The 23,796-nt window shown below is 41.5% G+C and overlaps 1 protein-coding gene across 1 annotated transcript in view; it reads right to left on the bottom strand.

The window, feature by feature from the left end:
- The window catches only part of RBFOX1 (RNA binding fox-1 homolog 1), a 1,013,650-nt gene that overhangs the window by 866,381 nt on the left and 123,473 nt on the right, over nucleotides 1-23,796 (bottom strand). The window contains exon 3 of the mRNA XM_053957185.1: nucleotides 6,502-6,534. Within this exon, the coding sequence (XP_053813160.1) occupies nucleotides 6,502-6,534 (33 nt within the window). The remainder of the gene's footprint in view (nucleotides 1-6,501; nucleotides 6,535-23,796) is intronic.

The following is a 23,796-nucleotide window of genomic DNA, read 5'->3' as shown; positions in this document are numbered from 1 at the left end:
TTTAAAAGCTTTTGTCACTTGAGCTGAGTAATTTATGTGTCCAAGTTCTTGCCAAACTGGATGACAATTAAAGCCTGGTACTTATTTAAAGAAATACAAAATGAAGGCTCAAGTTCCAATCATATATATATATATATATATATCTCATAAATGCCCTATTTAATAATATATAAGCAGTAAATTAGACAACTGGTTGTGTTTAAACTGATGTATTGCATGATTCAATCTATCTGGGGGTTTATGAAAGTTTGTAATTTCCATTCATTATCTTTTGTTGAGCTACTTGCTCTTCAGTGGTAGAAGCTTCTGTTTCCATGAGTAAAGTTGTCCCCAAACCATAAATTATATCCTACAGTTTTGACATCATTTATTTTCATACCATTATACATGCCAACCTTTTGACTACTCAAGATCAAAAGAGTTGCTCTCCAGGCTCATATTTCACTATAGCTCTCATATTTTATGCAGCAAATTAGGTTTTACAGTAGCAGCTACAGCAAGACTGTCTCTCATACTGCACAACTTAAAATTACTGCACAGGATTTCAGAGGGAAGGAGCACAATCCTAGAAATTCACGCTTGAGTTAAAAATGGATGAAAACTTTGTATAATTCTTCTCCATCCATTTTGTGTAGTCCTTTTACATCTATATGTAGCTAATGTGGTTAAATCTCAAAACTATAAAAGGAAGCCATTGGTGATAAAAGTTGGAGGGGGATCCATCAAATCCTGATGAAGGCAGGTATTTGGTGTGTTCAGGGGGGGCTGCACCCCAGGCACATCCCAGGGTCACCCTCCAGGCACACACTGCCATGAATTTCCTTCCTGCCACGTTTGCAATGTCCATATTAACTTGTCAGGATAATTGCTCCAGCTGGGAGCTCCCATCACTGCCAGTCAAGGGTTTATTGGGGATCTGAAGATACAGAAGGTGCTCAGCAGGATTTGTATAGGACACTGAGTTACCCAGAGACACCTTTCACTGGGAGTTCAGACCCTTCATCAGCTTGCATGACTGAAAAATACTTTTTAGTGGAAATTACTGACGGCTCAACATCAAAATGTCAACTTCTGCACAGTTACAAATGTTCAGTTCTAAAAGCTTGACAATTAAAAATACTTTTCATTTATAAGTCTTGATTTTACACTTGAAATTATAAATATTCTTAGTTATATTATGCAGAATGATGGCACCTTTGCAATTATCTTTTTAAGAAAAAGCACTGGTACCTATTTATACAGAATTTGTGACAGCTTGATTTAGCCAAATCTATAGTGATTTCAACATACCAAGCAAAAATTACGATCTTACTGCAATAATTATCCTTTTGATAAATTCTGAAGTCCCACTAAAAACTATAGATTTTAAATGCCTTAAAATAATCAAAATTATGACTATAAGGAAAGCTTTATGCTATAATCCTATAGATAATGTAGTTTCCTTAAAAAGCAAATATTTTCTTGCTGTAAATACATTAAAGATAGGAACTTTAAAAAATACTAATAGCAAATTCTTTATTAGTCATCATGACTGATGACTCCATGCCTCAATCCACTTGGAAAGAAGAGGGAATAAAGAGCTGGGTAAGATTAACAATGCACAGTTTCAAACAAATGCTGTGGCTGATGCAAAGTATTGATGCATCAGAACAGGGAGAAGCTGTAATCCACTCACTCATCCTGAAAAACAACCTGAAAATAGAAATGAAAATGTCTCCTGTCCTGAGCACACACATCCCCTGCAGTGATGGCACACGAGGTCCTTGCATGTTAAGTGTGCTGGGGAGAAAAAAGTAGGGCAGGGAGGGGAGGGAGGCTGAATGACATGTTTTTATCTGCTGTGGGGCTTTAATACAGCACCTGCAATTTACCCTGACAGCATCCAACCAAGCATTCATCTCTCCCCAGATAAAGTTCCCACTGATATCATAGTTTTCCCATAGAAATCAATCAGACAGACAACAGGATTTAAAATTCCTCATGAGCTAGCAGAAAGAATTATAAGTCTAGCAGGAACAGAGCACACTGCAAAGCATCAAACCAGTCACCGTAGGACAATATTGGTAGAGGCGTATTTCCTGAGCAGGCTCTGCTATCTATTTACACACACATCTCACTGACTCCTTTTCCAGAAGGAACTAGTTCACCTTGGCATCAGAGGCGGGCAGCAGAAGCAGGTATGGTCCTGCTGGCAGTGAGACCCCAGCTCTGCTGCTGCCTCACCACAAGGTTCCTTCATTTCTCTTGTTCTGCATCACCTCCAGAGTGTGTCAGACACTGGACAGAATGTGCAACACAGCCTGATGGGCTGGGATTGCACCTGGGGCCTCCAGGAGCAGTGCAAGACAAGCAGACCATAATATCAGCCAGCACAAACCCTTCACAGAATTCACAGCATTCACAGAATCACTGGGTTGGAAGAGACATTCAAGATCATCGAGTCCAACCCAGCCCCAACACCTCAACTAAACCCTGGCACCCAGACCTACATCCAATCTTTTTCTAAACACATCCAAGGAGGGTGACTCCACCATCTCCCCTGTCAGACAATTCCAGAACTTTATCACCCCTTCTGTAAAAAACTTCTTCCTAATATCCAACCTAAACATCCCTTGGCACAGCTTGAGACTGTGTCCTCTGGTTCTGTCAGTGCTGCCTGGTGAAAGAGACCAACCCCACCTGAGCACAGCCACCTTTAAGGACACTGTAGACAGTGATGAGATCACCCCTGTCTCCTTTTCTCTTTAAACCCCCTCAGCTCCCTCACACCCTCTGTGGTGGCTTTCAGACCGTGTCTGCCATGGACACCTTGCACATGCGCCGCTCACATCGCTCATGCAAACACATTTCCTGCACACAGACAGGGTTTTCATTCACATTGTACAAATCAAAAACAAGTGAAACTGCCTGTCCTGCCAGTGGATTCTCCTTCTCTCTCCACCCCACCCAGGAGAGCAGCAGAGGGTGGATTGAGGGAATCCATGTGCTGGCCTTTTCTGAACATGCTGCCCCCAGGCCTGACCAGTTCCTTCCACATCAGGGACCTGGGGGGCTTAACAGCGACATTTCCTGGTCATCAAGGCCCTGATGGATCATTGGATAAACCAGTCACACTTTTGTTATCATTAGAGCCATATTCTCCTTATTATTCTGAGCTTTCTTGTAAACTCTGATTTAATAACCTCCTTGGGCTTTGAGCTGATTTTGATTCCATTTTATTAAGACATATTGGCACTCTTTTCTTTATGAGAGTAAAAAATAGGCTGCCTTGACATTCCTCCCATTAACGCAGGCAGAGAGCTAACACACAGTTATGCTGAACTTGTATTTCAATCAGGCATGACCTCTCACTTCTCACAAGAAGGCCTTGAACTTCATGGTATCATTTATTCAAATATTGCAGAGGAAAAGAGGAATCACAACAAGCTTTCTCTGTTCTATTTTCGTAACAGCATTTGTTTCAGAAAAAGAAATTATGCTTTGCCTAACATAAAGATCATTTCTTCTCACTGCTAATTAGAAGGAAGAACACTCTGGAAAGTCAAATAGTTTGCTGAATGAGACACCTTTTCATGGGGAAAAACGTACATACAAAAAACAATAAAAGGACTAGATGCCATATACCTGTAATAGATAAAGTTAGCAGAATGGAAAAAAGGCATTCCTCAAACTGTTGTTCCAGCAAATTACATGAAAACTTATTTTATTGTGTGTTATGGGAATTGCTACAGTGGACAGCTGTATTTGAGACTGATCTCAGGCCCATTTTGTAATAGTATTAACAGAATCTGTTATGGGTTTGAACAAGAAAGCAGGGTAAGCTGTGATAAAATCTTTGTGTTTGACTACCTATACATAAATTATTCCTTTTTAAGATGCCTCTAACTTGCATATTTACAAGACTATGACCTTAACAGACACGATGTGGGCAGATTTGGCAATTATTTTTGGAAGGCTTTGCTGCCTACAGCTTTGACTCTGTCACTATTTGTTGTCCCTTTTTGTTAAAAGATGGAAGGAAGGTCCTGGGATCACTTGACAGCTTCTTCTAGATGTTCTCATTTCTGTAGTGCTATGTGGTAACCAGCATTTAGAAAAAAACCCAGCTGGTTTGTACCTTCCTAAAACATTCAGTAGCTGCACAAATACGCTAAGTTTTCATGCAGACTTCATACAAAATTTAGTAAAGGAACACAGCAGTGTTACCTAAGAACAAAGAAAAAGGAATAAACAAATTTCAAGACTATTCAGATCACCAGTTCAAGAGCAACCAAGTAGAGGCTCTGATAAAAGATTTTACAAAACAAACCTAAGTGCTTTTTTATTCAAAAGCAGAGCAGAGAGCTTCCACACAAGCACTCCAGCAGCAAACAACGGAGGAGCTCTAATGAGACAAGACCTGACACAAAGGTAAGCCAGAACAAGAGGATTTGGGGCTGTATCTTTCTCAGAACCGTTCCTGAAGATCCAAAGGTAAAGCAAAATCAAATCAAATCAAATCAGGCAAAACACAGAGCCACTATTCTCAAAGCTGAGGAAATGTCCTATGTGTCTTGTCGTCCCCACAGTCACGTAAGGCCTCAAAACTCCACCAGAACTGTAGGGCTGTGCCCGTGTGGCTTCCAGAAGGAAATTTTGGGAAGTTTGCCATTATCTCAAAGGAATCGTTTCCTGAGCTGAAAATTCATCAACCAGTTCTGCATGCCTGCTACCTTTTTTTTTGCTATTTTACGTGAGTTACTCTACTGAACTCAGACTATTTCCAAACAACATGAATGCCCTGATTAAGGAAAATATTTAATTACCCTCTACATCCAATTAGGATTTGCCCTGTATTGGAGATTTGGCAATCCTTCTGAGTACTTTCATGAGTGGGAGAAACAGCACCCAACCAAAACCTCTCACACACAGATCTGTGTCTCCAAACTCAGCAGGCCCACAGGTGGGGCACAAACCTCAGCTGGTGAGCTCTTAAAAAACAACCAAATGTGTTAACTTAAGGTTTTGGAATCAACAGAGTACCAACAAACAAATTAATTCAACTGGCCGACGCAGAAACTTGCAATATTCCCAGAATTTACACACACAAGAGAAAAAGGTACATGAGAACATTTGACAAATAAATAAGAAAACAGACTGTACAGAAGGCAGCAGAGTCAATAGTTGCGCCCACACAGTGACAAATCTCAGCCCCCAAAATCCCATTAAAAACCAAGAAACTCAAAATGACTATTAGTGGGCTCTTGATAGAACAGCACCAAGCATTTGAACAGTGCAACAGTGAAAAAACAGATACAAATCCTACTCCTGAAACTCCCTGAGACAAGCCAAGTATACAATTGAATCAGACCAGCTAAATTGAATGCTGATATTACAGTCTCAATCTAAATAAAAATGAATGATCTCATTCTTTTGCAGTATGCAAGTGAACTCGTGTTCTTGTTCTTTAAAGTAACTAGCACAGTTTATCTATTCTCTTTAATAATGCAATTTAATTTACCAAAGGTTCATATTAAAAATTTATCCAGCAGTTAGAGTCACCTACACATTTTTTCAGTTATACATGAGCTTTGCAGCACACCACAAATTCCCTACTGTGAGTCCGAGAAGGGTTTCACAGAGGAACACTCTGAGCTTCCAACTGATGTTACAAATAAATGACTCAGGCACTGTGCACCAAATTAAAATATCTGCCAGTTATTACAAGTGCAGTGACTTGTTCAGCAGCAATGTCCAGGAGAGGCAAATGCAGTCAAACACGTTTGTGCTCACAAAGGGCCGCTTCTGCTTTAGCAGTCAGTTATTCCAAAGACACTCCAATAATCGGGATATTTTCACCTCTAAGAACACCTTCAGACCATTCAGAAATACTCACACATCAAGAGGAAAGCTGACAAGATAAATGTGAGTCCAAAAGGATCAAGCTAACCTGCAGCAATGTCAAGCACCTAACGTACAACACTGCCGATGGCACTCCAGAATTCAATGGGAACTCGGCACTAAATTCATCTGCTCTTTCATGCTCCAGTCTGTTCGAGCAGCTCATGGCATATGGTACAAGAAGAGTGAGGCAGAGCAGGTGTGGAGGTGACAGAACACGTGCCAACCCCCAGAACCACCTCTGCAGCAGGTACAAGCCTGCTTGGCTGAGGAGCAAAGGAGAAAAATGGAAGGGCACAGGGCAAGGTCAGCTTGCACCTTCTGGGGGTGGGAAGTAAAACACACACTGAACAAACCTCTGAATTGTGTGGTTTTGGTGCCATGGAAACCTTCAGAAAGACATGCACATAGCAAAACTTTCCTAGAAGGGCTTTATGAGCTTAAATACTGTTATACCATGACCAGATTTCTAAAGATCGGCTCGTTAAGCACTAGAAGCAGCATAAATGCCATCCTGAAGTAACTTAAACTTTCACCCCAAAATTGTAGGCAAGCTGGCCCCTCTATCAGAAGCACAGAGAGCTATTTAACATTCCACCAGTATAAGACAGAATTTCCTACCTCAGCTTTGCTGGCATCCAGTGATGTCAAAACCTGAAAATTACAGGAAAAATGCATTAGTATTGATCCAACAAAACAGGAATGGGATTAATTGGCTTTTGAGGTGACTGACATCAATTGGTTCTGATGGCTAGAGGGAACAGAACTGAAGAGAACTGTCTTTCACACTGAGACTATTCACCTCTCATGCACATCAGAGGGCAAAACCAGGGATATATTAAAGCAGTAAAATTCAGGAATATTGGGTAAAAATCCAGGAAATACACCAAAAGAGAACTGGGAAAATATGTTTCTATTTTTACTTATTTTTATTTTGTTGATGATGAGCAATGCAACCATAATAAGCTTTCCAACCCAGACACAATTCCCAGGACACACTGAAAAGAGTTCAGTTCCACAGAGGTAGAAGCAACACAATCTCTGAAGGCCACGTTCCATGTGGAGTGTGACAAAGGAAGTTTTGCCAGATCCTTCTCACTGGGGACAGTCTGCTGGGCACAGGTGCCCAGAGTTTGGACACCTGGGAGCTCCAGGGCTGACTTCCAGCAGCCAAAGCTGCCCCGAAGCACAAACATCACCGAGTTCTCTGCCACTCAAGGGTTACACTGAGCTCAGTTCAGGCCAGCATCTAACACCAGGGAGATACAAACTCAACTGCTATGAAAAACTGCACAAAACCCACTGCTGGCAGTACAGAGAAACTCATCATCTATATTAAAGCAACTTAAACATTTAAAGACACATATACACTGCTATAGGTCAAACAACAGACACAAAGTTAATAAGCTCATATTAGACTCTGAAAGCTGTTTAACCATGTTGTAAGACAAAAAAATCTTTGTTAGAACTTTATGTCACACTACTGTCACCACTGTACTAGGTTGAAAAGCCCTTAATAGTCTCCTCACAAATTCCAGCCTGACACCTAGCTATAATTCTGTCTCCAGGAGAATAGATCTTCCTTTATATTGGTGTTAATCATCACTTCTAAAGGACATGACCAGTTCTCCCAAGCTCCAAGGAGCAGGAGGAGGAGTGCCCAGCCATGACCCTGGCTGAGGGAAGGAGGAGGAGAGCACAGTTTATTGAACAGAGCTCAGCCTGCACAGCAAAGGAGGCAATTTGTGTGCAGAGCTGCTGTTCAATGGAAGACATCTGTGGATTCATCAAAAGCTTATTCCAAAGGAATTTAGGAATGGAAATGAACTCCTGTCACATCACAACACTGCACCTGCAATCACAAACAGTTATTTAATTTAACCTGATTCAAACCCAGGTTCAGCTCTATTTGAAATGTGTATCTTTGTCACTAATGGGATTTTTGAAGCTGTTCAAGAATTTCTCTCACACGAGCAGAACTGACCTTATTTAAATTCTATTTATTTACAAAAAACTTATTGCCTTTTTTGTTGTTGTTGTTAATCCTCCTCATCAATATTTTTTACTGTTATCAGTTATTTTTCCTTTCCAAAATAAACCATACAAAAACCATCCCATCCATTCCCTGCTGGCATTCCCTTTGGTCACTCTGGCACCATCCCCTCACAAAAAAAGTCTTACTAATAGACTCATAGAGTTACACTCCACTTCTATTAATTTAATTACATCTTTCTTGGAGGCAAATGACTAAAAGCACATATTGTAGTGGATATACCAAAAACCTGTCTTAAACCACCAGAATTTGAAGTGGAGCTTCCTGAAGCTGCCATAAATCCTGCTCTAAACCCTCTGTCAAAGGTGCCTATCTTCTCCCTCTATCAGCTTTGCAAGAAATGTGAATAGAACTGAACAATGTGAATATTCCAGCCAGAACTCACTAATGCCTTGCAAGGCAATTACTCTTCTATTTTAATAATTCACCTTACGTGTCCAAAGACTGTATTTCTCTTTTATATTTTTGTACCTTCCTGGTGCTTTACAGTCACCCAGTGGTCAGCTGGACCACTGGACACATTATGTCCCTATCTTTCTTCTCCAAGTTATTGTCTGATAAATCCCTGCTCAGCAGCTGAATTCCAGTTAGTTCTTAGAATCATGACCTTTTCCTCGGTATTACTAACATTAATTCACTTTTATTTCAGTCTCCAAGCCCATCCATCTCTTCCTGGATAACACACTCTGTGTTAGCAATTCATCCCAGCTTTACATTTTTATCAAATTTCATTAGCCCATTCTTAGGCCAAGCATACTAATGAAAAATTATCAAACAAAATGACAAATAACACCGTGGCACTGCTAAGAGGAGTTTTCTGTTGAGCCGTGCAGCAGCAGCTGACCCTGGTACAGCAGGTCAGGGTGCCAGGCTGTCACACCAGAGTTATCCTGCTGAAATACTGCAGCAGCCTGAGCTGCACAGCTGAGAGAACATCTGCACCCAGGCTGGACACAGGGACACAAACATACCCTGAGTTATTCTGGGAACTCTGCAAAATGATCCTCACACCACAGGGATTGTGATCTTTGATTGTATACTCACCACTACACCAATGGAGACAAAGATGGAATGTTTCTACTTAAAATAATGGCATTCCTCAAACTAATGTTTAATTAATAAACAGTAAACCACATTCATTTAATATTATGGGTCAAATAACACTCATTAAATTAATGGGCTGACTATTGTTAGTCTGTGAAGACCTGACAATTATCTAAAAGTTTCACAGTGATTTTTATTTAAGTTAGTGTCTTAACACAGTGAATTATCATTCTATCTGTATGACTGATTTCTTCCTCCCCCTCACTCCTACCCCCGTTCCTGAAACTTGTAATTCCTAGCCCAGCACCTGTGTCTGCTGTCACGTTTGAGGAGCAGTGAATGAAGACACGGGAGCAGTGTAATGGCTATGACAAAGAATTGCAGTTCCTTTGCTGAGGCTTTTGAGGAAGTGTCTGTGTGTCACACTGTGATCACTCAATTAAAGCCTCTGAGGAGGCACTGCCAGCTCTCGAGCTCCTTAAGCAGAGCTAAGATCTGCAGCCAAGCCACCCGAGACACAAAGCCAATTCATTCACCCCCACCCCAGGCAATCCTGGGTCAGGAAGCACCTGGAGAGATGTGTCCATGAGAAGCTAATTATTCCAGAAGGTGGGAGTGGGCCGAGCCAAGGCAGGAGCAGAAAGGAGAGCTGGGCTGCAGACAAGGTGTGTCACCATTAGCTCACCCCATTCCCCTTTGCAGATCACCTTCTGCAATAATCCACTGCTCTGCCCCACGATTCCTGTGAGGGATCATCATTTCCTCTCTCCTCCTGCTCCCCCCATGACATTTTATGCCCTAGTTGAAACCACAGGAATTTCACCAGGAGGAATTACGGCTCAGGTGAGGGATCCTTGTCTCTCTCACCATAATCCCTCTGTGACATAACAAAACCCTGGGTTTATGTCACTTTCCCAAGCAAGATGCAATTTATTCTTCTGGTGCTACCGGCTAGACGTGCCTGACAGAAAACATCTTTTAAAATGGCTTTTTTTGCTATTCCTGGAACTTGTATTCAGTGCAGAACTTCCCATTCCACATGAGGAATCCTGCAAATACTGACAAAACATAGACATGGTGATGACACTGCAAAAAAAAAGTAGAGTCTTTTTAACTATGTTTACTGCTTTTAGCATTTAGGATGGTCTCATCTTGAGGTGCATGCATAGTTCCTCTCTCCAGAATGAGCAGAGGACAGTATTTGCTATTCTAAATCAGAAAGCAAATGGCTGCTATTTGTTACCAAGGACATGACCAGTTCTCTCAAGACAACACCTTACCAGAAAGAAATAAAGGAAACCTTCTTGAACAAAGAAAGCTCCTCAAACATGAGACTGGACAGCTCATTTAGTATCGATTTTGTATTAAAAGTACAAGAAATTCCCTGTGTTAAAAAAAAAGAGGAAAAAATTGCAAGGTACATGTTTTGAGCCATGATTCTCATCTATCCTGTACCTGAAGGTGAGTGATAATTTCACTGAACTGTCCCAACTTACACACATATTAAGCCCTTTTTCTGTCACTGATTTTTCTAAAAAAGACATTTTCTTAATTTTTTTCACTTTCTCATATCAATCTGAATCCTGTACATTTAAAAAATAAGACCAGTTTTTATCTTTAATATCTTTCCCCCTTCCCAGGTTCCTATGGAAATAGAGAAATGATTGAAAAAAAAAAAAAATGAGGCCAGGACTAGAAAAAACCATGCTGTAAACAAACATTTAAAATAAGTTAAAAAAAGCAATCTTTGGCAGTTTGGACTTTAGAATGTTTGGAATATCAGGCATAGAGGATTTTAAACATGAAAAGATATAAATCTAGAAATAGTATTAATGGAACTGGAATTGTTAATGCCAAGACAGAATTAATTTTATTTATTATTTAGACACAAAATATCTGACAGACAGACAGTCCTGGAGACCAACACCTCCACTGCTTAACTACTTTAACCTGCTGCAGTAACACCCTGCAAGGGAACTCAGCAAGATTTGCACTGGTGAGATCAGGGGCAGAGACCTGACAAGTTCCCATGGATGTCCTGGCATTTATCTGAACAAATGTGAAATTCTACCTTTAAAGTTTGTCTCACTGAGCTCAGGCAGTATTAAAAAATCACAATTTGATAATCACTGTGCTGCAAGCTTTTATGAAATTGGGAATCCACCTGTGGGTCAGGGGGGATGGGAGATTGATTGCCCACTGGCTTTTCCCAGTTTTGTCTGCCTGGAGCAGTCACCAACCTGGCTCCTCAGGATTCAGAGCAGATTTTTGGTTGTGGCTCCCAGTCCAGGCCACTGAGCAGAACCTGAGCTGTGGGAGCTGTTTTATGGCAGTGTCCTGGGCTGTGAGATGTGGCTGGGGGTGTGTATCCTATCCCCGTCTGTCAGAGCTGGGGCAGTTATCTCTGTTCATTGGGCATTTTCTTCATCTCTCCCACAGCCAATCCTCCCTCCAGGAGATCTCTTCTGTTCATGGCCACTGAGTGTCCCTGCATGGCTGAGAAAATTCCATCATCCCATGGGGAGATGCTCTGCCCAGGGGAGGAGCCAAGCATTCCTACCTGGATACAATCTGACCTTTTGGGAACACCACAGCAGCCTTTGCCCACTGCATTCCCAGAGGAGCAGCTTTCTTCCCCACTGCATTCCCAGAGGAGCAGCTTTCTGCCCCACTGCATTCCCAGAGGAAGCCCAGGCCCATCTCCAGCAGCCCTGGAGCTTCAGAGGAAAACTCCAGCCTTGTCCAGGATCCTGCTCCAGCAGAAGCACAGCTGGCACTGCAGGAGGGCTGAGCCACCATGGAGTGGGACTGCTGCCACCACCCTGACCCACAGACTACCAGGGCCTCTTCTGACTCTGGCAGTGGGGTTTTGTATTACTGCATTTTTATTTTTATTTTCTTCCCTAATAAAGAACTGTTATTCCTATTCCCATATCCTTGCCTGAGAGCCCCTTAATTTCAAAATTACAATAATTCAGAAGGAGGGGGTTTACACTTTCCTTTTCAGGGGAGGCTTCTGCCTTCCTCAGCAGACACCTGTCTGTGCAAACCAAGACAGACAGGGTGCAAAGAAACCAGCCCTGTGCTGAGTGTTCTTCACTAGCTCTGACTCCATGATGTGAACAATTACCTGTAATCTCAGTGCTTCACTGTGATAAACAACAGCAGGGGAACAGGAGAAAGAAAAAAGATAAAACCAAACCAACCAGCAAGCCTTTAGAAATATTGCAATGTACTGTCTGGCACTTTTAGTGTTGACAAAATTAGAAAAATAAGCCAAACCATATTGTAATATTTCACTTCCTAAAGCACTGTGCCTTTGAAACATGGAATTCTAATGCATCTTGCCAAATTTAGTGAAGTAATCATGATAAATATAGCTATAAATCTAAATTGTTCTTTAAATGCATTTAAATCTCTCTATCAAAAGCATAGAAAAATATGCATGCAAGAGAGTTCACCTTCTTGCTAATTCATCAGTTTTCATTCACCCCCTTCTCGATTTCTAAAAGCGATTCTGGAAAGTGAAGCAAAATTAACTTTTACATCCCCAATCCTGCCTCAGACTACCAAGAAGCCCTGCATGACCCTTTATAAACCTGATCCTTAATGGTCACCAAAGCTCCTGAGTGTCAGGAAGGTGGGACTTGACCCAAAAATGTTAACTCCTCAAGGCTGGGCTTTTTCATTTGTGTTCTTACCCTTGTTCTGACTAATGCTCAAATAAAGTTCTAAACGAAAACTATTTTTCCTCATTAACACTCTGGATATTTTGTTAAAACTGTCTGTGAAGGATTTAAGAGGTTTATTTATAGCAGCTCCTCTCTTCACAATATAAACAAGACAGCCAAACTGAGACTTTCTAGAAAAGAAAACTCTCAGATGGATTTTTGCCTGGGATGTGAAAAATGAACACCTACCTTTTTAAAAGACAAGATTTTATTTTTTTAAGTAAAGTCCTGGGCCCCACAGAAGCTCTAAGGGTAAAATGCTGCTCTTCAGTACTTGCTCCTGAAAGCAGAAGTGAGAAATTCCTGGGATATCCTGCAGGATCAGCTCCCTGGAGCTTCCACAAGGCTAAGCATAACAGCCTATGGCTGTTACACATGAGTGCCCAGTAAAAAAATCCAATCTATTAAAGGCATACATGAATGGAATATGCTGAAGGGAGAACAGGGGGAATCAAGACTCATATTTCATAGATATGTATCTTTAATTAAATTTTGCTCAGTTTATTTACTGCTATGCATAACAGCATTAGGTTACTCCAAATTTCTGTTAACTCAGTAAGTCTACAGGCAATGACTTCAGCAGTTGGTGAAAAATATATCTGCTCTTAACTACATCCTAGTAGTATTTGTGATGCTCAATTAATGCTGTTTAAGCTCTTTAATTTAAATTGGCTCAATAAATCAATCTGCAAAATGTGGAGTAGTTATCATGGATAGTTCACTGAACATATGAAGTCTCAGTTATAATATCATCTTTTTAAAAATTTCTGTTGTGTAACCAAATAAACTCTCTAAAATAAAGAAATAAAAGAAAAACAATCCCTGAAACACTTGTTCTAACTAACTTATACAATGATTTTCATGAAAGAGTCTGTATATTTGTGTGCCTGGTACAAAACAGTTGGAGAAGAACATGGTTGTCTCTTTGAAATCGGAACTCACTCTTACAAAGCAAACTGACCTGCACAGAACTCACCAAATGGCTCCTCTTTAATACTGGGAATAAATTTCATTACTCTTATAATGAGGTAATAAGAGAAAACATCAATACGCAATAAGTTAGCCACAAAAAAAGTACACAGGTTTTGTATGCAATAAAATGTATGGTCTTTGTTTGCTGTCCTCTTAAAAGCAACCTAAACCTACTTTATCCATGCCTTTAGCAAAATATCCACATGCTCTGCTGCCTATGATAATTTTGGCAGTTTCTAGAAGTCAGCAAAAGTAGGATTTCACACTTATTAGATGGTAGAAATTCATGATCCAGAATGCAACTGCAATAAACTAAATCTGAAATTCAAGGTAAACAAAGCATTTTCAAGTAAACTGTTGAGCCACTACAGCTTTCTATGGATTCTGGCAAAAAATTACATTAATGCTCCCTGCTTAATTTAGCAAATAAAAAAAAAAAAAAAAACCACAGCTGGAATATAAATATAAACAAAAAGATCTCTGGTGATTTTTTTTCACGTGTCAATAATTTTGTAAGCCAAGAGGACAGAGTGAAAAGGCAGCAATGAAACAATTCCCTCACCATGCCAGCCTCACAACACTCAGCAGCACTATTAGCACTATCCATTTCACCCAGGAGCAATAAACTCACATTTTTTGGAATGCCCACATTATGCCAGAATAATATAAAAATAGATGATGAAGCAAAAATGAGCTAGATTTAGCCCCAGTGTCCTGCAGTAAGTGCTGTAATTGCACAGCCAGCTCATTACAGAAAGCCAGTCCCCTGAGCCTCCCCTGTCCCAGTTAAGCCACAGTAATAGAAAGCAGCTGTGTGAGGACATCAGGTCAGCACAATCATTAGCCCCGAAAATTGCATCCCCATCCCTCCTGTGCAGCAGCCAGGCGTTCACACACCATCAGCCTCCCAAACACCAGGTCAAACGGGGATGACCTCCACCCAGGAACTCCATTAGCAGCGACCTCGCAGCTCCCAGCAGCCCTCACTCCTGCAAACCTGCAGTGCTGTAATGAATTTGGGCTGCTGCCCTTGCTCTGGGCTCCCTGCCCTGGGGGTGCTGGGCAGAGGAGGGGCAGTGCCCGTGGCAGGGGACACCCTGGAGCCTCGGCTGCTTCGGGGTCCCATCGCCTCTCTCGGGGAACAGGAGCTGGGAGCTGGCACTGCCACAGCTGAGACATCTCCCAGCTCTGCCCAGGTCATGCTGATGCCTTGGAGTGGCTGCCTGGGACAGAAGCCAGACAAGATTAAAAAAATAAAAGCAGGTATTTATTAAAGGTTTCCAACAGATACACCTTGGGCAGCCAGGAGCCTCCCAGAGGCTGCACCCAGGATGGACAATGGGCACGAGTTTTTCACACAGTTATAAGTTTGGTCCATTGACACATCAGGGCTTAATCCTCCAATTACAGCTTTGGCTAATGAAGTCATTTACCCCCAGTTTGCTCTCCCCCAGCTCACTTTTGTTTGTACTTTTTGGGGCCTGAGACAGTGAGGTGTCCTTGAGTTTCAGGCCTAGAGAGGAATTGCTTTGTCTGAATAAAACAGGAGAACAGTGGCTGACAGGCCATGGAGTTTTAGGGCTATACACTAAAGCTGTACAGGATCTGAAAAATATAAAAGCTAAATGCAAAGGCATCAACAGGAAGGTGATGCTGCCAGCAGCCACCACCATCAACAGGACATCCTACCCCCCATAAAATGTCATCTGTTCTTTGTAAAGCACTCAGATAACTCAAACAGAACAAGATGTCTCACAGGGAGTTATTTTGGTTATCGTGGGCTTAGCACTGGGCTGGCATCTCCCAGGTGCCAATGAACATCTTGGTTTGAAGGGACATCTGACAAGGCAAACTGGATTTCTGACTGACAAACATCCACTTTACAACCATGGAAGCCACACCAACCTTTCACAAAGTAGAAATCTTCCATGCATTTTCCTGGAAATGTGTGGAGTTTCTCCCATGAGTAGGGATGCCTACTCCATGGTTACTATGCTGGGGTTAAGTGAGGGAATCTGTGCATTATCATTATTTTGATGTTAAGTTACATTCAACTCCTAATCCATACCATTTCTTTTGCCAGCTTTAATATAAGTACCTTGATATCATGCACAGGTTTATGATGTTCTAATCAACTCTATTTTTTTTTTTTTGTTTTATGCAGTATAGGAAGTAATTCTGATTAAGATCTTCCATCTGTTATCTTTTGTCTGTTCATTTGTCTTAATAAATAATTCATTTTTATACAAATATATCTGATTTGCCATCATTAGAGCTTGTGGGACAAAGCAATTCAATTATACCTCTATAACTGCCTTAAATTTAAACTGTTGCCAAACCCGAGGCTAAGGAAGGATTTACCTTCATTTAAACCTGTTCTGGGAAGGAATTTAAATGCACAAAGGGATTCTCTCTGCCCCTCATCCTCAGGGCAGCTGAGAGTCCCACACGTGTGAGGAGCAGCTCTGGCAGGAGCTGGGCAGCGAGACTGGCCACTGTGGTGGCCCAGGGTGTTCCATTCCCCAGCAGCCACCCCCAGGGCCACTAGCCATGGGCAGCAGTGGCCTCTCAGCCCTCCCCTCTGCTCTGAGCAGCAGAGATCCCCTCCCACATAAATCCCTTTAAGAACACAGCATCCCCCTGGGTTCAGCAGTTCCTGGTTCTCAGGGGGCTGTTTGGAGCTGGGGGTGGCTGTGAGGGACAGCAATGGGACCACACACAAAACGTGGTCCAGGTCCTGAAGTGGCAGGCACAGGCAGGGCTCTGTTGTCCCCAGCTGCCAGGGGCTGAAGGTCTGGCCTGGTACAAACACAAATTCCCATATCCCAGGGGCACACCTTCCTCCTCCATCATTTCTCCATTTGTGCTGGGGGCGGTGAGGCACAGAAATGAAGACAGAGCTCTTTGCCAGCGTTCCCATGCATTCTGATTAAAATGCAGCCTGTGAAGTCAGCCAAGGTCCTCTCAGGTTGGGATGCTCATTCCCACCTTTCCCAGGGATGAGTCTCCTGGTGGGACGAGCGTGTCCAGAGCCCCTGGGCAAAGCAAGGCCCCGCCTTCGTGGTCCTGACGAGTTTTGGCCACAAAAGCAACAACCCCTCCATCAATGCCAAAGACTAAACAAGTTTGACTATGTGCTGATGTTCTCCAAATTGTTTCTACCAGCACTAGTTCTGGCTGGTTTGTTTTGGGGAAATTAATGATGATACAGCAAGGTCGTGGTACCTCTGCTGTAGCGAACAGATGTTGGCACATTAATGCCACCGGCCCGTGCTGCACGAGGACAGAGCTGCTCCTGGCTGTCATTGCACCAGCTGAGCAAAACCAAGCAGCCCAGCCTAAGAAATTCAGTCTAAAAGGCAAACGTTTGAAGAAAAAAGCTGCACTTTGCAAAGCCATCGCTCTGTATCATCCTCATCACAACACGCCACTTTTCTCTTTTTTAAAAATCAACCCAAAGCCAGCAGAACAATAAGAAGCCAAATCTTTTTCCCTCTCAGCAGCACAGGCAGTTTTCAATGCCATTTGTAAGCTGCCTATTTATCCCTGACATTCACAGCTTGAGTGTATCTCCAGTTCAGGTTGCTCTCTTACCCTGAGGTAGAAATAATCAAGTATTTTTTCCATCTTTTTGCTGGGAGGACTCAGAGCTGAGGGTGCATATCCACAGCTCTGTTAACCTGGTGTGAGATTCTCATGGTAAACTGCACATGAGGAAGGCACGACCATGCCCAAAGATTCCAGTCAGCAGGGAAAGCAGCAGCCTCACGACTGGGAGGGAGCAGAACTGGGGTAATTTGATGTCTAAACTAAAATAAACACATTTTTCTTAATAACCTCATAGCAGCAATACATTTAAAGCATTAAAAAAGGGAATAGATCAGCAGGATGAGAGCAGGGAGATACTCCACCAGGATAAAGCAAGGCACAGCCCCTTTACCTGTGGGGAAGTTTAAGATTTGTGGTCAGTATTGTTAAGTTTTAAATACCTAAAGTACTTCCTTTAAAGGAATTTTACTATATTTGGGAGCTATTACTGCAAACTGAATTACACAAAAGGCATCAGTGCCCTAAGAGTTAGCTATGTAAGTGCCATGTGTCAGATCATTCAAAATTTTGAGTCATATTTTAAAATATGGAACTTCTGACAACACAACAGTCGCTGTAGCTGGAAATGGATAGCAATTCTTCCATCAGCCCGGCCCCAAACAGGGGACTTAACATCAGCACAGCTTGAAAGTCCATTTAAACTGTGACAGGACTGCAAAAAGCCCTTAACAGAAGCATTTCCTAAGAGAAAGTCTCATCTGTTTCTAAGCTACAGCTGTTGTTGCTTCAGTACTGATAGGCATACAAAATAAGAGATGGATCACTCAGTCTCAAAGGCAGATGTAAGCTATTCAAATCCTTCACTCCTGATTTCTCATCATTAGTAGGTTTATACCTGTCTCCTGGCTGTGTTTAAAGCTGCAAACCTTCATCCCTGGGAGCTGGAACAGATCTGAAATGTCCCCTAGAAATCCTCCCTCAGCACAGCAGCACTTCAGCAGTGCTGCAGGAGCCACCCTCACAGCTCCCCTGCCCCTTCTGACCATCACCCAGAGCGCACTGACACACCAGTTATTAGAATTCCTCACATTTTTGAATAAGAAAAGAGTCTTAATCTTTGGAGTGAAAGATCACAGCAAGAGATGCTTATAATTTCCTAGGGCAGGAAGAAAATAGTGCAGTGAATTATGTAAAATACTTTAAACATGGGCACTACTGAAAGCCTTAAATTAGGAAGCAGAACATGTCATTAAGCAACACCTATTCTCTTCAGGAGAGGATCCTCTGACTTTAAAGGTGTGGTTAAAAAGCAGGATAATGTACAGATAATATTCTGCACATTCTAGAACTTAAATCTAAGCAATGTAATAAAATGCAGTAACAAGTGGTGTCCCTCAAGGGTCCTGCAGAAATACCTTTGTCTTTTGGAATCTTCTCTGTGCAAAAAAAAGTTCAAAAATAAATCAGCTTTTCTTTAAGCTCTCTACTCCAGGATTTATATACAGTGAGTGATTAAAAATAATTAAGAAGTCCATGCAAATGCGTTCCAATTACAATGTAACCCTTAAACACACTTGACCAGAAGGCTCTAATTCTAAACCAGGTGTTGTTGAAAACCCCTTTCAAAGCAGATGAAAGCTCTCCTGCTTATGAACCTTGAGCCAGGCCCTTCTGCTTAGACCAAGGGAACATTACAGGGCTCCATCAGGTCAAGGTGATAAACCAGCAAAAAAACACCAACAACCAGATTCTGGAGAGAGAAATCATGTCAATATGAAATAAAAGTAAATTCAGTTCCACTTGAAGGAGACTTTAGTGGAAGTTGCTGTTTGGAAATAAAAAGAACAAAAAAGCATCCCTGAAGCCCCACATAATGCTCCAAATTAGAGCCAGAGAGGGCCAGGAACACACAGCTGTTTGCACTGTATGGAACTTATGTCTTCCATCCCAGCCTGGCTCCATTATATACCCTGAAATTTCTTTAGTTCTGAGGGGGGTGACTTCTTTAAAAGAGAGAGAAATTTACAGGTGATGTTTCAGGAGCAGCCAAAAACTGAACCCTGTATGAGAGCAGCCAGGCTGAAGCCCCCAGTCCAAGACAAATATTTCCTAAAGCTGGTGATGTTCAGCACAAGCCTTGGCATCACAGGCAGTTCCTACTCCAGCTGTTACTAAGAAACAAACCACACACGAGTCCTGCTTTTCACTTTTGTACTTCTGACTAATCATCACCATTATTCCACGGGCTAACAGAGTGAGGCTGTCACCTGCCCTGTGATTTCCCTGGCTGCAGGCTGTTTGTCACCTCAGCAGGACTCAGTTCTGCTGATTTCCTCAGGAGCCCCAAACCCACAGCCAGGCTTAGGAAAACAAGCCCTGGCTAGAAAAGGAGGGGGCACAGGGGACCAGCAGCTCCTCATGCTGCTAAAGGATAATGTGACATTACCTGCTAGGGGGAAATTGCAGCTCAAGTGCTGCTCTGAATCTCATTCCCATGGCTGAGGGAAGCTTAGAGAACCCAGCAAATCTAGAAATGGCAGGAAAAGCCAACTCCTCTCCAGTCCCAGCTGTGTGGGGAGGTGTGAAGGGCAGGGCTGGCACGGGATGAATCCTGTGTGGAAGTTCTGCAGCACTAAATGCTGCTCTGAGATGTTGGGGGTGTGTTTGTGCTACCAGCACTGCACTGTGCTTGCTCTAAAACCACTTGTCTCTATCCACCACCGTTCCCATCAGTCCATATTGTTAATTTTTTATTTCTCAATCAAGAATTCATGGAGGTTAGTGTGACATTGCTGCAAATACCCTCGCAGCCTAGTAACTGTAAATAATGGATAGGACTCCAGAAATACCAACCAGCCTCTCATTGTTTTGGGACACTTAAATCGTGCCTGCCCCAACTCTCCTGCCAGCAAACAAACAGGTTTCTCCCTGCACTGCAGCAAATGCCTCATCTCTCAGGAAAATGAAATGTGTCATTGAAATGGCTGTAGTTTTGGTAAGTGCACACAGACATTTCACTGTGCTCACAAAGATGCACTGAGTGCAAGCATCTCCCTTCCCTTCAGAAAGCGTATTGCAAAATGCTAACAAATCTTCAGAAGCTCAGGTGAATTTTAACACAGTTACTGCATTTCATACCACACTGCAGTCAACTATATCTCCCTCTTTGCATTTCTGATAATTTCTAGCATTTATTTTAAAAAATCTATAATGAACAGCTACTATTGAGGGTCCATTTGCTCCTCCCGTTTTCCATTTAACCTAAATGACTGCAGCCTCCCTTATTTCCTTTGGTGTTGAAAACTACTTTTACAGCACTACCAATGCAACATATTTGTTAGAGTTCTCCTAATTAATTTTCCATGAACCTTTCAGCATGAAAAAGAAAAAAATCTCACATTTCTGCATGAAAAATGAATTATATTTTCTCCATTTCCTTAGAAATTTACATTCTGGGCTCATCTGTGCCACATATTCTTTATGGATAATGAGCAAGGCATCCTCACTTAGCTGTCACTGAGGCAGTGAAATGTTTACAGTGTGCACTTTGGAGATTCTGGCAGCTTAGATTCCAAGAATATTTCTTATTCACAACAATAAGCTCTGTCCTAAGTTTCTCTTGCACATGAACAGGAAAAGATTGATCTGAAGAATCCTTGAACTTTGCTGACCTGCAGTAATGCTGTTTGAAGAAAGGTTAGTTCAGAGACTTCACGCTCGTGATCTGTTTCATATGATGTGACAAAGATTCTTTTCTGCCCTTAACATCCTGCAGAACTCCTTGGGAAACTGAAAATATCAACTAATGGAGAGACAAATATCTTCATTATGAAGTTTACAAACAGAATACACACTGTATACCTTTGGAGAGTATTCTCCTACCATATTTATTCTGCAACATTTTGGGGACAGATTACTGACAGGCAAAAGAAACCTCCTGCATGAATCTCCTGCCAGATCTGTGCAGGAAATTTCATTTAACTCATAAAAAAATCTCTCTCTAATTACCTCTCTGAAGCCATTCTTTAGCCAAGTTATAAGAATATATCTGTTGTAAAGATGATGTTAAGATTTCATTTCTGTGCACAGGTCCAGTCACAGGCTCACAATGACATGCTTAAGCCTCTGGGCTTTATTGAACCAGGGCCTGGAAAAAAAATCATCTTTTATGCTTTGTTCTTATAAAACCTCATATAGTTTGAATAAATCTTTGAAATGTAACCAAAAGAATCTCACACGAGATTGTCTTTCATTGAAGCCATAACATCCAATTCATGTAGCTACAGCTGGAAGGTTATTGCTGTCAAGTTTTGAACTTGGGCTGTGAAAGACATAAAAAGTGACAGATTTCCTCCCCAGAAAGGAGAACAGAGCCTTCTGCAAACCTCTCCTTCCTCAGCCCAGCTCCTGCACCAACCTGAGCCTTCTCAAACCTGCTGGGGTTGTTTTCTGTAATCAACCAAATTTCCAGGTGTAATTATTAACACAGTCTTTAATTAAATGAATGCGTTCCTTTGGTTACATTCTAAAGAAAAGTCAGTTATTGAATGTTAACAATTCAAACACTTCACAGGCCTTTTTGAGTTCTGATTTGGAAAATCTGGATTCATTCTCAAAGGTCTTTCATACAGTTACTAATTCTAAAGGAATTTAAAAAATATATGTAAACCTATGTTTTCCATATATTACTCTAAAATGATCATCAGTTCATCAGGAGTAATTGCATTTTGCAGAATGAGACAACTTCTGCCATGCCAGGAGTGCTGGTACCATGGCTTTGCTGGCATTTCAGCAGTTCTACTGCTGAATATTATATTATTTCCCCTAGAAAACTATATTAAAAAAATACATATATTTTTGCTGCATAAAATGCTGGTACAGTGGGTGGAATAACAACCCTAAGCCTCCTCAAATATACAGAAAAATCCCAATCTGAACAATGCTATTCCAGACAAGTTGTTGTTTTCACACCAATTATCCCGTGACTCAGTAACATCTTGATAATAAATGAAATAATGTACAAGTATTTCTTGCCAGTGACGGATGCCCCCCAGCTTTTTTAAATCTTTATATTTACTTGTCAGAGGTGAATCTCTCAGATCTGAACTGGCAGCTGTGAATACACAAACAATATTTCAGCATTCCCTGCAAAATCACTGGGTTTGTTCCTTGGCACACTGGATAGTGACTGGAAAAGAACTTTCAGAGTGACATCATGAGAGGGGCAGAGAAAAAAGGAAAATCTCTGTGCCAGCCTCGAGATTTCTGAAAGCTCAATGCAACACAACTAATCAGCTGCAGAAGGAAAAAAAACAAGGGGAAATTGTACCTGGTATTCCTTTTTGCAAACCTAATGGCCCCCAGGCTCCTGTGGAACTCTAAATTATAACTTAGATAATTGTAGCAACAGTCAGGAGATAAATTATTGTAAAAGATCTTCATACAGTAGTACCAGATCTTCAGAAGGTCTGATAAGGGCCCTGACAGAGATGCTAAAATCAAAGCCAGCAAGAAACTAGCAGGAGATCCAGTCAAGATAAAAAGGTTATTCAAGGCAAACAATTGTCATCTCTAGCCTTAGTTTTTGAGAACTTTCTCTGTTTACAAAAAGAAAAGAAAAAAAAAGAAAAAAAAAAAAAGAGAGATGCAGATATCTTGAATCCATGTGAAGAAAGAAAGGAGTCCATTTTTCCAAAGTCCAAACTCCATTTCCAAAGTCCATCTTTCTAAGTCCAAAATCAAAAGGAAAAAGTGTACGTTGAAATTCTAAGTTCAATTTGGAGTGACTGATCCAGAGTTCAACCCATTCAACAAAGTTGGGAGCCCTCTACACAGCCTTTCAATTAATATTTATCTGTTTTAGCCCTGAATTTGTCTTTACTCTGAGTCTTTGAGGCTCCAGACTTTCCCATTCCACTCTAAAGGGAAACTCACTGCTGACAATGTGCAAAAGACAAGTCCCAGGTAACAGAGGAACAACCAAGCACCTGGGACACACTTACAGCAAAAATTAGGCTTTAATCAACACTGAAAACTTGAGCCAAAATTAATGTCCACCCCTAGACATGCCAAGGGACAGCACAAGAGGTGAGGCATCCTCTGCATTCAGGTGACCAAGAGTTTTCTGTAGAGAAATGTGGGATAAAACTTCTGCAAGAAACTGATTCAGTTGGAATTCTGTCTGCATTTAGAGCCTAATACAAATTCCAGCTTTTTGGTAAAGAAAAAGAAAAAAATTCCATCCCTCTCTACCTAGGAGATTTGAAAGATGCATTTCCTGGAAAGTATTACACAATTAAGCTATTTTTACTGCTGTGTACACTACAGAAAACCAATTGTCAGAGAAACACTTCTCATTTTTCTCCACAGTTGTTTTTCTGTGCAAAGAGAATTGAAAATAATTAAAACATTTTCCTTAATTTCCCCACTGGAAAGGATACTAAGAAAGTCTGACTAGCAGAAAATATGTATTATTGATTTTTTTAATATTCTTACTTTTAAGAGAGATATTCCACTTCTCCTTTCAAGGAGAGGATCCCTGATAGGCATTATCCTGTTGCTGGAAAG

Source organism: Vidua chalybeata, chromosome 16, assembly GCF_026979565.1.
Source record: "Vidua chalybeata isolate OUT-0048 chromosome 16, bVidCha1 merged haplotype, whole genome shotgun sequence".
Lineage (NCBI taxonomy): Eukaryota > Metazoa > Chordata > Aves > Passeriformes > Viduidae > Vidua > Vidua chalybeata.
The sequence above is the reverse complement of the archived record's forward strand: the minus strand, read 5'-3'. Positions and strand labels throughout refer to the sequence as shown.